A 13849-nucleotide genomic window follows, 5' to 3' on the forward strand; every position below is an offset into this window, starting at 1 on the left:
GTGAGTGGGCAGGGGTGAGGAGGTGGGTAGGGCGAGGACAAGAGAGAAGTGTACATGGCGGGGGTGTGGGAGGTGGATAAGGGATGGGTAGGAAACAACAGATCAAAAGCAGATATAGATACAATGCTAACCTAGCAGATACCTTGTAGTTATACTGGCAGCGGTTCTCCTATTGCGCTCCTTTGCGAGCTTATCCAAGTGTGAATGCTTTTAGTAAAGGGTCGTCTGAGCAATCAACTTCTGTGACTTCTATGCTAGTTGGCTTAAGTGTTTCATTGGGCTCAGCTACGGTAGGAACACAGCAAAAGGGTGTGACCTCAGGCAAAGGTTGAATAGATAGTCTATAACAAGGCGTAGACTTGGTAGCTTCCAACCACTCTAGCAGATCTTCGTCTGAACCTTCAGGTGTAGTAGGCTGTTCTTGTTCAGGGTTGGTTTCCATTGACAAAGAAACTTGCTGCACCACGGGATTCATACCTCCTTCTAAGAGAATGGGTTGCATCGGGGAGCCAGAAGTATGTATCCACATGGCATCGTTTCCCCAATTATGAAGTGCTTTAGTGTGTCGCAGCCATGGTCTTCCAATGAGCAAGGGAAATCTGCCCTCCACCTGGGGAAGACGAACCACAACAAAATCCAAGTTAAAAATAAAGCCTTGTACCTGCAGAGGTACATTGTCAACTATGTCCACTGGGTAGACTGTCCGCTGGTCAGCCAATGTACCTGTGAAGGGAGCAGGGCGAGTAGGGTGTAGACCTAGAGCTAACATAGTGAACTCGGGCATCAGGTTGATGCTAGATCCACCATCCACTATCACTCCTGAGAATTGCCGACCCAAAACGGACACTGTCAGGCGAGGGCTTCTATAATCAGTGAGGGGAGTAGCGGGATTGGATATCATATAGGACTTTGATGGTCGCACTAGGAGGTGCCCGCCACTAGGACCTGATCCGGGGTAAAGGGATTGAATAACTGCAAGGGTGTCACGTTTGAAACTCATATCTAGTCGCAACATGTCGTAGAGGGACACTTGTTGGAAGGTGTTCTTCAAGACTGTCTCTGCTGTAAGCTTTTCTTGTTCTGCCCGTGGTTTCTCTGGTCCCTTTATCTTCTATAGATCGGAAACTGCTTCCAAGAAAGCGTAATCAATATCGGAGAGCAAAGATTTGGATTCTTTCTTGGCACTACGGGATGGCTTGTCATCAGTTGAAGGCAGGGTATCCACTGTTGTGAGAATGCGTGAGGGAGTTGAACTTGTTGGAATGCTAAGACCGAGAGCGGCTCACTGGGCTCGAGTGAGGACACTCGATGGCTCCTCTACCAGCTGCAGCTTATTTTGAGGCGGCTGAGGAACAGTGCTAATTGCTATCAGATTGAGCTTGGGAAAGGTAAACTCATTTTGGCTTTGACTTGGGTTCGAAGCCGTGGATGCACGAAGTTTAGGGCAATCCTTACCGTAGTGATCCTTCGTTTCAGGGCAATGACGGTAGGGAGAGGACCCTTCGGGCAGAGGGAATTTGCTTTGGTAATGACCATATTCCCCGCATCTGTAGCACAAAATGGGCCGATTCAAAGGGCGAGGCGGTCCTTGCTCTTGGTGCACGGAGTTGGAGGTGGAGGCATAGAAGCTGAGGTGATGAGGGAGCATGGGTATGATAAAAGCTCTGAGAGGGAAAAGTGCTCTGCATACCTTGCAAGTTGCATAGGAGGGGTTGTCAGCAAAGGTGGCATATGGTGTGGATGGCCACAGGGAGAAACCATGCTGGATGTAGGTCCCTTGAGGTAGTAGCAGTCCTTGTCCTCATGCCCAGTTTTTTCGCAGAAGTGGCAATAAGCCGGAAGGGGACAGTCTTGTGGAGGGTGTCTTGGAGAGCGACACAAGCTGCACCATACCATAGCTTTAGTCTCCTGTTGAGACCGATGCTCTTCTAGCTCTCTCTTGATTTGATCGAAAGCCTCGTGATGTGGGGGCTGCTCCTGTCTAAGAGAGATTGATTTCTCCTCTTGAAGAGCGCGTTTTAGTTTTAGGTCTTCAAGTTCCCTACGTAAAGAAGTCAACGGATTAGGAGGACTTTCCGAAAACACTGAGGGGGTCTCTACCTGAGGGGAGTTGGTGAACAGCTTCCTAGCTCCCTCTATCCTAGTAGCAGCCGCGACAAACTCCTTCAGAGTGGCGTCAAGTCGGAGACTCTCTCGGAGTTTTTGCTGAGAAGTTTTGGGAAGAGCCTTCTCCACCCACTTCTTAACCATGAATTCACCCGGTTGCTGAGGAAGCTTAGCAACCAAAGACTTGGTTTTAGTCAGAGTTCTGCAAAAGTCTCCTCTTGCTGGAGCACCATGTTGGTCAACTCATCCAAAACCTTTTCCTGATAGTCACCTGGTCTGAATGCTGCATAGAACTGTTGTCTTAAAGCTGCCCAAGTTGCAAAATGGTTCTCTGCAAAGTGACTGTACCACTTGTCTGCTAAGCCATCCAAGGTAGATGGAAAGAGTACCAAATAAGCATCTTCTCTATTAAGACCACGACCCCTACAGAGAGATACAAACCTCCTTGCATGGTCGTCTGCATCTTCTGAGGAGAGTCCCTTGAAAGTAGGAAACTTGATGTTTACCTTTGCCAAAACACTAGCCAACGCCTCCATAGCCTCTTGCTCAATAGCTTGCTGTAACAAAATGGGAGAGAGCTTTACTGGGGAAGGTGACCTAGAAGATGTGGAACCGGATGGAGGAATGGATGATGCCGTATGTGGAGGTATGGGTGATGAGGTTGGTGGACTTCTACTAGGTACCAAGGGTTGACGTCTTCTGTTATAGTACTTCAGAGGACTCAGGAGTGCGCTTTGACGCTCTAATGACCGCCTTGTATGTGTCATGCAGTGATCACAAACCCAACCAAGCTTTGGGCAAGAAGACCTTTAACTGGCTCAACACAGGTCTAGACTCTACTAGACCAGGGTGAGTAACTAGACCACCTGGTCCAGCCAGGACAAGGAAGGACTAGACCAGGACGAGAGCTGGTTGGACCAAGGCGAGAGAGGACCAGACCAGCAGGCTCATTGGTCAGCAGGCTCATTGGTCAAGGCGAAGTAGGCGAGGCTAGGTAAAACCCAGCTAGCTTCTCGATTTGCACCTCAACAGAGAGTGAGACTTCAGTTGAGGTCCCACCGGGCGTGCCAAAAATGAGAGCACCTGTAGCGCGGATAGTGTGTCGTGCTCTCTACAGTGGGTGCTCCTCAGTGCAATGTGCGTGACATCACTCAAAACAAAATGAAAACAAAGGAAACAATAGATAACAGCGGATCAACACAGAGACACAACAGTAACAGACCAGAACATATGGACTCGACTATCTCAAAGAACCGAAACAGACTCTGGCGTGGCAACACACTCAGCTCCAGCCCATAACTCACGGGTACAATGGGGTGTCGAGGCTCAGATGTGAAGGGATGGTGTAGACGTGCTGTGTATAGACTCTCTACTCTAGACGACGACACGGGCCCATATATGAAGAAGATGATAATCATGACCCAACCGCTACTACTCATGTGTACCACCATAAAGAGCCACCAACGGCTCATAAATGTCAGCCATCTATGTCTATCCCCAAACTGAGTGGTGGTGGTGACCTGGCCACGATGTTCACTAGACCACCGTCCGTATCCCTGCCACGTGTCACTGCCCAGCCCAGAGAGTCCGTCCAGTGTGAACGAGACCAGACCAACTGTACTAATTGTGTGTCCTGTGAAAGTGACATTGTAGCCTGCTACAGGTCTAAAAGCATCATATATGAAAAGCTGACTTGCAAAAGCTAATATTTGCAAAATCTAGTTTTCAGAGTTTTGCTACAAGGTGGATGTGTAGTGCTGATGCTTATTCTGTTGGGGTGCGCCTTTTGGCCTCAAAGATCCGGAGTTTGATATTGGAGATTCTTTGGTGGCCTATTTTTGCTTCAGCTCTCTGTTATAGTTGCCCTCCCCTCCTTTGTTCCTAGCCTTTGATGTATCGCCCATCTTTTGCAACTCTATAGCACTGGTAGCTTTCCCCTATGGTTTGTTGTACTTGTCACTTTTCAAGAGTCTTTTCACTACGAGTTTCGTTTATATTGTGATGCATATGGGCTGATGTAATGCCTACGTGCTTGTAACTCGGTTACTTAATACATAAAGCCCTCTCTTTTTGCCTCAAAAAAAAGGTCTAATTTAATCTAGTGAGTATTATACATCATTGAGCTAGCATTTGTGTAATCTCATGGTTGTCTTGTAAACTACCATGAGCTCATGTCTTGCCTTTTAATTAAGGCGAACCTGGATTTGTTTGTATGCTCATCTAGGTATATCATACAGATGGAGCTGACACTGGAGAAGCTTGTTATTTGCAGTATAGCATGTTGTTATTCCTTCAGTTGATATCACAAAATATCTTGGAGATGACTTTAATGAAACAAGCTTGATCCGAGGCAATTATTTATTATGTGGGCATGTTTTACCAACTACCTATTGATTCAGAGGGTTTAGACTAAAGAGTTCACTTTGGGTTTTCGCACAGCACATGAGAAAGCATTGAGCAAAGCTATTAAAATATAAAAAGCTTATATATGCTTCCCAATCTTGCAGCATTAGATCTTCTAGGTAAAACACGCCCAAGAGATAGATCTGTAGCCTTTGCTCGAGATTGTCTGCTTGAAACCATCTCCGTTAAATTTCTAAAACCAGATAAAGTAGTAAGTGACGGTGTATTTTTTGCTAAACAAGCTTTGTGAAGTGTTGCGCTATATGTGCAGATGTTTCCAACAGATGCTCATCGTTGAATAGTATGTGCAGACTATCAATTAGGTGATTAATCCCAATGGATGATGTCAAATTGAACCATATGGAGAGTAGCTCCACCCTTTTTGAGAAGGCAATTCCAGTCAGAGTTACCAAATTGCCAGGATCAGAAGATCGCCTTATGGAGCTTACTGTGAGAATTATCATGGGGATCAGTAAAGTTCATAGAGCCAGCAAGGTATTTTGCAGATGGATACACTCAGACATTCCTGCATTGCACACATGAAGACCATGCATGCAGCAGAAATCACTTGAATCACTTGATATGGTTGATAGTGACTTGTTGCTTCTCAAACTCGAAAATCTAATAGCCTGTTGAATCTTGATACTTGCAGCTTTTAAGAATGCAGCTCACCAATGAAGCAGACCCGTTTTTTCTTTACTTTCTTGAAGTTAGTGAAGATGATTTTCAAAGCTTGAAGGTTGAACAATGCATACTTGTAGATTTTACCACTTTTCCTTACAAATTCATAGAGCTTTTGGAGCATTGTATCGATGCTGGAAGCCATGATACTCCCAGGTTAGCATTTTTTTCTACCTCATTGAAAATGTTTTCAAATTAGTTGCTAGTATTACTCTTTCCTTGTGTAGTTCTATACTTATAATCAATTAAGCCTTGTATCAGGTTGTTGTAGGGTTGTTTGTCCTTGTTTGATGTTGCGCTAGTCAGAGAGTGTTACTAGTAGAAAGTGAAGCATGACATGCCCCATTGCTATAGCTCGTTTTTGAGGTTGTTGAGGCTTGTACTATGCTCCGGTCTCCTTAGTCAAGGAGAGTATCGTTTTGAGTACTTGAGGAGCTAGGAACATGCTTTAGCCAATTGCAATGAGAAAAAGGTTTTGAACAATCCTTTTCAAGGTTGCTTGCAAGGTGATCTTCTTTTTGAGTGAAAGAAGATGCCTTAAGTTGTAAAGTAGCAAACAGTTTGGAATGAAAAGAGCTTCTTGATAGAGATTGTCTTTTTATAGACCATCTTAGCTATGTACAGCTCTGTATGGAGATATTCCCATTTGAGGCGTCCACATGACCTCTGCGTACAAAGTAATACAGCTACTCTGCTAAAAGGCCCAAGGCTTTTCACATAAAAAGCAATAACCCAAAAAGTTGAGTGCTCACAAAACTGAGGTGCATCTGTGCTTGTTTGGCTAAAACAGGTCCTGATTTTCGATCTCAAATCTGGTCAATTACATGCACAACTGCAGCATGTAGCAGCTTTTCTAGAGTCCCTCACGATGATATCTTACATGCAACAGGTCTGCAACATCATCAAGCGGCCATTCAATAGCCAGACTGCCATGTCATCACTGTATGTGTGATAGCCTCCTATCGGAACAGAGCTTCTCCATACCTAATGCAGTAGTGGTTGGGATGCCTGGCCGGTTCTTCAAGATTTATGCAGCTACAGCATGCACAACTCCTTCAGGATTGGGGGTGGATATGTTTGTTTTCCGACTTCATTGTAGGAAACCTAAATTGGCACTATGCTTCTCCAGAGTGGTTGCTTTTGTGTTCTATGTATTAGCCACCTTGATGGATGGTTTATAGTTCTTTTGTCCATGTTAGCTCCAGACATTAGTTTGAGACATCTACCACCGTTTAGTGAGGAGTTTCAGAGACAGCCTTGATCTGGAACTCCTATGTCATTGACATTGAGGGAAGACAGCTTGGTCATAGATATTGACCGGACTACTTTGGGATGGAATTTTTGGTTCTTCATCGGTGGAGTGACCTCTCTCTAGATCCATGGATTCATTGGGCATTCCTAAGCAATCCTTGGAGTTAGGGGAGGTACTATGCCTGAATGGTACAGGGACATGCAAAGGTTTTACTCAAGATCCTTTTTATGGATTGTAGGGGTTTTTATGAGGATGAAAATGATCAGAATACCCCCACAGAGCACTTTGCAGGGGCGTTATTTTCACTGTTTGTTAATATCTCTAGTTCTCCTCTGATTTTGAAAACCCTGCTTTCACCAGCCTTGAATGGAGTTGGGTACAAGCTGTAGGCCAGCTTGGGAGACAATATCAAGTGGATTGTAGTTTCTGTCCAGCTGCTGCTGCACGGGGATTATGAATTTGGGATGGTTGGCCTTAGGGAGTGCTTTCATGGGATCCAAGGGATTGGCTCTGGCCTAAAATTTTGCAACAGTGCCTTTATATCATTTTTAGAGTAGACAGTGAGGATTGGTGGACATATTCTAATGGGACAACGTGCCCACCACTCTGGCTCTTAGGTTTGGTCAAAGGGTGGTCAATCTGTGCAGTTCTTACCACCTTTTGGCAATACTTACAGGACAGTTGATTGCCATATCAAATCTCCTACTTTATGTGACCGATTACCTGTGGGGGTCCTCTAGTCAAATGTGGATGGAGAAGATGGGTCATGACCCACTTTCCTCCAATGGGCCATGACACCACTTGCCTCGTGTATACTTGAAGCCCCGGAGTCTATCTTATATGGCTTGTGGACTTTCCTTCAAGCTCATATAGTCTGACAGGCGATGTGATGGGTTTTAGCCTTGTTTGCATGCATTATTGCATCTTGTACTGATCTTTGGGTTTTCCCCTTTTGATTATGCATGTATTATGCTTGGGGTTTTCTAATATTTGGTTGTATCTAGATGTTGGCTATGGTCGAATTTGTTATTTTGCCTTTTTATGTAATACTAAGTGTATAAGCCCAACTTTCAATAAAAGGGAGAAATGGAATGAACTGAAATGAAACGTATATTTACATCTGCAAAAGTTCTAAAAGACCTTTGAGACAAGAAAATAAGTCATTGACACATGATTTAAATGTCCCATATAGAAAACAGCAAAAAATAAAGTAACAAACTCTAAAATGTGAACAAATAAGCGAGTCAGTAGAGCCAGCTGGTGCACTATCTACCAAACTCTTATCTCCTTAGTGGGCTGCCCTTGCTAGTACCATCACAGGAACTCTTTCATAGGCCGTTGTAGTATGGCATCAATCTCTTACATGTGAAGATCCTTGGAGGACCTGCTCTATGTCTCAATTACAGTATGGATGAAGCCCGAGGCTTGCAAGGCACGAGGCAAGAAGGAGGTTGAAGCACATGAAGGCTTGATAAGCAAGTTCAAGGGGAGGAGGGAACTAGGAGATCTCTATCTCTTTATCTCTCAACTAAGCAAGACAAGGAAGTACCAAGGGCAATTAGAGCAAGACATTCAGAGGAGAAGTTTGGAGCTTATTGTTGGCAATTGTGGCAAAAGAAATTAGAGACACGGACGGAGAGAGTTTGAATTCTTTCCAACAAGGGGACACAAAGACAGAGGGAGTTTGGAGAACTTTTTGCAAAGCTCTTGTCAGCAATTGAAGAGGAGAATAATGACAATCAAATGAGAGTTTTGAGAGCTCTTGACCACAACAGAGGAGAGAGTTTTCTCGAAGGCAATCAACGAGAGAAACTTTGTGGAGCTCATAAGGGCAATTGAAGCCGGAAGAATGGCATGGAGAAGATTTTCATCACCATCATCAATTTAAGCTTTGCTAATTATTTTGAGAAGTCATGGAGCAGTTAACGGCCCACACAATCTTGTAAAGGGAGCTTAAACTCCTAGTTCTCAGTTAATCCAAGTGACGGTGTTGTTAACAGCCTGCCTTGGCTATTGATTAATATGTACCTAAAGCTTTACTCAATTCATTGATGATTATGGTGATTGTCGGAGCTGTCAGTGTCTGGGAGTACCAGGATTTGTTAGGTGTGCCAGATAGAGCCAGAGACAGAGCTACATTACATATGTCACTGCCCAATATACTATGAGACACGAGGCCGCTTTCAGTGTCTATTCAGAGAGGGTTTTGGGTCACTTTCTAGAGTCATGAGATACTAGGATCAGAGATGCCTCGGATTATACTTACGGGAGATTCGCAAACACAAAGAGGACCTCTTGAAGAGGGGCACAATGAGAGAGATTCATCGACAGTGGAAGAGTACAGATTTCTTTCAGTCACAGACAGAGGAGTTCGAGCAGCCCCCACATCATAACAACACCAGAGGCGCACAAGAGACATACTGCTTGATCGGGCGATAGAGTTGGGGCGGTCCCGTCGCCCACGGACGAGGGGGCCCTCTCGACATCGACGCAGATTGCGACAGAGGATCCATACCATACTGGCGCGACATAGGAGCCGTCCCGACAGAGTGCCTACCTTGGAGGACATTAAGTCTCTATAGCCTTTTGGATACTGATGTATATGTATATGATGCCTCGACTGTCAGAGAGCTCCATTGTATCAGCTCACCCTTTGTATTCCCTTTGTATCAGCTTTCACCCCACCCCTACCCACTATTTTCTTTTTAGTTCTTTGTACTTTTTGAACCTAGACTTGGTATTAGATTCACCACATGTAACCTTCTGGTCTCATAGGTCATTTTGGCCTTTTGAAGATGTTAATATTACATTTCATTTCATTTCATTTCTCACACCTCTCACAGCCAAAGGCCCCGCGCCTTCTCGGCTCACGTTTCGAACACAAATCCCCCGACAACGTAGTATTGGCCATTGGAACCCTACTCTTAACACTTGAAACATCACCTCGTCCTTCCTTAGATGTCCACTTTCTTCGTGGCATTGCTCCAGCACCATGCCTATCTCTTCCTTATAATCCTTTGACATAGTCTCAGTCGATGTTGAAAGGGGCCCGTCATCCGGGGGCGGCGGGCCTGCCCCAACTCTGTCGCCCGATCAAGCAATGTACCTTTGGTGCCGCTATACTGCTAGTTTGACTCTTATCGCCCGATCAAGCAATGTACCTTTGGTGCCGTTGTATTGTGGGGCCTGCTGGTCTGACTCCTCAGTTTGTCGCCGAAAGAAATCTGTATCTGTCGCTGTAGCTGTATCTTCCTCTCTGAGCCCCTCCTCAAGAGATCCTCTCTACGTCTTCGTAGCTCCAATAAGTATAGTCTGAGGCATTTCTAATCTTGGTGTCTCATGACCCTAGAAAGCGGTCCAAAACCCTCTCTAAATAGATAGTTGAAGCGGCCTCGTATCTCATAATATACTGGGCAACTTGACAGGTCGTGGTCTCGGTTGGTACTCCTCTAAATTTGCCTGTCTTGCGATCTCTAGCTGGTGTGAGGATGTGTGTAGCTGACCAATGGCACATCGTATCCCCTGAGATAATTGGGTATCCGTGCACCCGGGTCTAATCACAAATCCATCCTGTGTAAGCTGAAGAAGATGCTCTCTATAGAAGCCATCATTGTATGCAACTGCTGTATCCATTTCCTCCTGGTATCCAACTGAGTCAAGTCTTGCCCAATGAGCCAAGTAATCTCTGCCCGAGTGAGAGAGATTGAGGGTGCATCTACGTAGTACTTAAATGGGGGTGTTTGTCCATACTAAACCCATGCAGCCGGAACCAAGATATCATCTGTGCATACCAGCATGATCTATCTCCCTGTGATGCTAGTTGTCGTGAGGACTCCAGAGCTAAGCGAGCATATTTGTATCTAGGGAGAGCCAACGTGCTATGCATAAATGAGACCGATCGAGTGAGCGTCTCCACTACCAACAACAGAGGGGCAGCGAGCTCCGCCGTGATAATCTCATGTGTTACTGAGGCCAAGGGCCTCTCCATACATCTCCATCCAGCAGTGTTGCCAACTTTGCTGCGATGATCCACTGATGGTCTTCATATCTCCACTCCGTATAGCATGGGAGAAGTGACCAAAGTGACAAAGAGCCAAAGCTTTTTTCGAGGTTCTTGGAATTGAACCTGTGAACACATCCTCTCAAGTCTCCCTAAATGTTGCATAAGCTCTGGTCAATCTCATCTCTGTTGCTGTCCTCAAGGAGAAAACTAGGCCACTAAAGACCACTCCGAGATAGGTTTTTGCATTTGTATACTCCACATCTCTCAACACCCACTGTGCTCTGGTGCTAAACACCATAACCTTGGTTTTACCAAGGTTCACAGACAATCCACTATCCTGTGCAAACACATGTAATGCGTCCAAATGACGTTGCATCCCCTTTGGAGGGGGGGAGAGAGAGAAGAAAAAGAAGAGGAAGAAGAAGAAGAGAAGAAGAGAGTTTTAACGTCGAAGGAAACTATTGCAAGAGACCTTAAAAGATCTATTCGACGAGGAGAGTTGTACTCAAGACTTGTTATTCAAGAGGGAATGACATAACCAATCTACCACACTTGGGTGATAGAAAGGTTATACCATTTTCCTCTTTTTATTAGCGCACGCGCGCGCACACACACACCCCCAAGATGAAGAGATTTTTAATGTCGTAGGAAACTATCCCAAGAGACCTTAAAGATCTATCCGACGAGGAGAGTTAAACTCAAGACCTGTCATTCAAGAGGGAAATCAATCTACCACACTTGGGTGATAGAAAGGTTATACCATTTTCCTCTTTTTATTAGCGCGCGCACACACACATTCTTTTTGTAAATTTGATTTGATTATTCACCTGTGGGAAACCTCAAAGCGAGGAAAACCCACCAAAAAGATCAAATACAAAGGGAAGAACACAAAAGTGTAGTGATGTGAAAGCGCTAAAAGCAAACATAGAAGAGTTGCAAGATTTCCAGGAATATGTCCCCAATGTCTAAGGCAAAATGTAACGATTGCCTCAACGAAATCTTGAACGATGGAAAAGGGTCTGCGTCATGCTAGTGAAACATGCGGAGGTTGCGACAGTGCCACAAAGACGATGGCGATCAAAATCTGACCCATGCGAAGAAGATGGCAAATCGCTGGAGGGAATTTGGTAGAATGCCAAAAAGACAGAATCGTTCGTGGAAAATTGCTGAGGGAAATCGAAGGTGCATACCAGCAGAAACGTGGTGAAGGAAAGCCCTGGTGCAGCGACACTCCCAAAGTAGTTGTCTGACAGTCTCATCAGCAGTAGAGCAACTGACGAAACAGGAAGAGCTAATGCGACGCGTCGCAAGGAGAGTTTCAATAGGAAGAACTCCCAACAAACAACGCCAAAGAAATAGATGCTCCTCAAGAGGTAAGCGAGACTTCCAGATTGCAGTAAGAGCCTGTCTCCACCGTGGATAAGATTTGTGCAAATCCCAGAGCGCATTGCAATGGCCAGCCAGCCAAGAGTCCTGCATGAGAGAAGCATAGATATGGCGAGCAGAAATCGCCGCGAAATGAGTGTCGCATAAATTCGAGTCTTGCATAGGGCATCCATTGGCCAGCGGCGGAATGGGGAGGAAAACATCCAGCATATGCCGAAGTAGGCTCCAAATCTGTCGGTAATGCGGACCCAACCCAAAGCGTGCTGTCGCTTGAGAAAAAGCAAGCAAATTCCTAGATGAATCCACCACATCATTCACCGTGCATATGCCACGACAAGAAAGGAAGTAGGCTTGACAAGGCGACTTATCAATCAAGGTAAAAGAGAACACCCTACTCTAGTGAATGCTTTCCAAACACAACAAATTCCCATCTACTTGCTGCCTGCCATGCCAAGAGAGATGATCCGTAACGACTTTCCAAGCGGAGAGCAAGCCGGAGGTGATCCAACAACCAGAAATATTACCGACCATCTTGCCAAACACAATCTGCCAAAGGGAAGTCTGTCAATGACCAAAAGCAGGAGTGGTAATATGCCAAAATAGATCAGCAACCATAATTGTCCATGGCTGAGACTGCAGTGCAAGAGTAGGCAATAACATACCCTTCCTTGCCAATGCATGGCGACGAAGGTCCAAAATATGAGCCCCCCCAAGACGCTTTGGAGGACAAGGTTTCTCCATTGCTAACAAACGGAGGCCTTTTTTATGAGAACTAGTGATCACCACAAGTGAGATACAATGCTAGACATGAGCAATGAGAGGCAGGAGCGAGGCTAGTGTAATAACGGCAAGTAATAATGAACATACGTCATCATGATACTTTGCACAATACGTAGTCGAACATTTAGTGGCCATGTAGACAGTTTCCAATAGTGCAATTTAACATTCAATCGTTGCATGACCCAATCAATTTGCTGAGTATTAGTGACCTGCCAGCCGATGGATATCCGAAGTGCCTGACCACCACATGCGGATCGAGAATCTCGCCTGGCCACAAAAGAAGATGCCAATCACAAACAGCAAGAGGCAAGAGTTTAGATTTCCGAAACATAACCTTAAGGTTTGTTGCCAGGCATAATGTATCCAATACCTGCATAATTTCATGCACATCGTCTGGGTTATTGTGGGGCATGAACAACGAGTCATCAGCATAGGCCTGGCTTGTGAAGTCTTTCCCATTGGGTAATTTCAGCCCATGAAGACGACCAAGCGAAGTCAAGCGATCCAAATACAATAACAAAGGGTGAGTGGCAATGGCATACAACAATTCTCTAAGCGGGCAATCTTGTCTAACAGAGCATCAGAGAGGCCAAGGTTCTGTGAGCTCTCCATCAAGGAGGCTTGAAGATGTACAACATTGACCATCTTTGGGCCAAAACCAAGGGCCCACATTGTAGCGGCAATGAAATCTTATTGAACATTATCGAACCGTATGGAAAGCCTTTTCAATGTCTACTTGCATAACGAGAATATCCTACTGGGTATACTTGGCATATTCCATTCTAATTAATACATTAGCCAGATTATCCAAAATTTGGCGGCGAGGAATGAAGCCATATTGCGAGAATGGATACCAGCCCATAAGAGGTTCCTTCGATTCACAATCATTTTCACCAGATTTTATATATAACTGGCATAAGAGAAATTGGCCGCCAATGCGAGAACTGCTCACAAAGCGCTTGTTTAGGCAACAATTTCAACAAACCCTCTTTCCAAGACATTGGCAAATCTTGATTTACCCAGGCAGTGTTCATCATATAAAGTAAAGGTTCTTTCAGAGGCTCCCAAAAAGAGAGAAAAAATTCCACACTGAGGCCATCCCAACCAGGTGAACGCCATCTTCCGAGAGCAAGCAATGCCGAGTGTTGTAGCAGGGCTACAGTGTCACTGTGATAGGACAGACAGACAGTTGGACAGTTAGTTATAGTTGGTCTGGTTCACATTGGACGGACCCTTTG

At 45.1% G+C, this 13849-nt stretch overlaps 1 protein-coding gene across 1 annotated transcript in view; it reads left to right on the forward strand.

The window, feature by feature from the left end:
* The window catches only part of LOC147460924 (uncharacterized), a 163723-nt gene that overhangs the window by 58859 nt on the left and 91015 nt on the right, over positions 1-13849 (forward strand). The window contains exons 4-5 of the mRNA XM_086508611.1: positions 4821-5004; positions 5162-5346. Of these exons, the coding sequence (XP_086364737.1) occupies positions 4846-5004; positions 5162-5346 (344 nt within the window). The 5' untranslated portion in view covers positions 4821-4845. The remainder of the gene's footprint in view (positions 1-4820; positions 5005-5161; positions 5347-13849) is intronic.

This window comes from Adiantum capillus-veneris, chromosome 3 (assembly GCF_014529385.1).
Source record: "Adiantum capillus-veneris isolate H3 chromosome 3, ASM1452938v2, whole genome shotgun sequence".
Lineage (NCBI taxonomy): Eukaryota > Viridiplantae > Streptophyta > Polypodiopsida > Polypodiales > Pteridaceae > Adiantum > Adiantum capillus-veneris.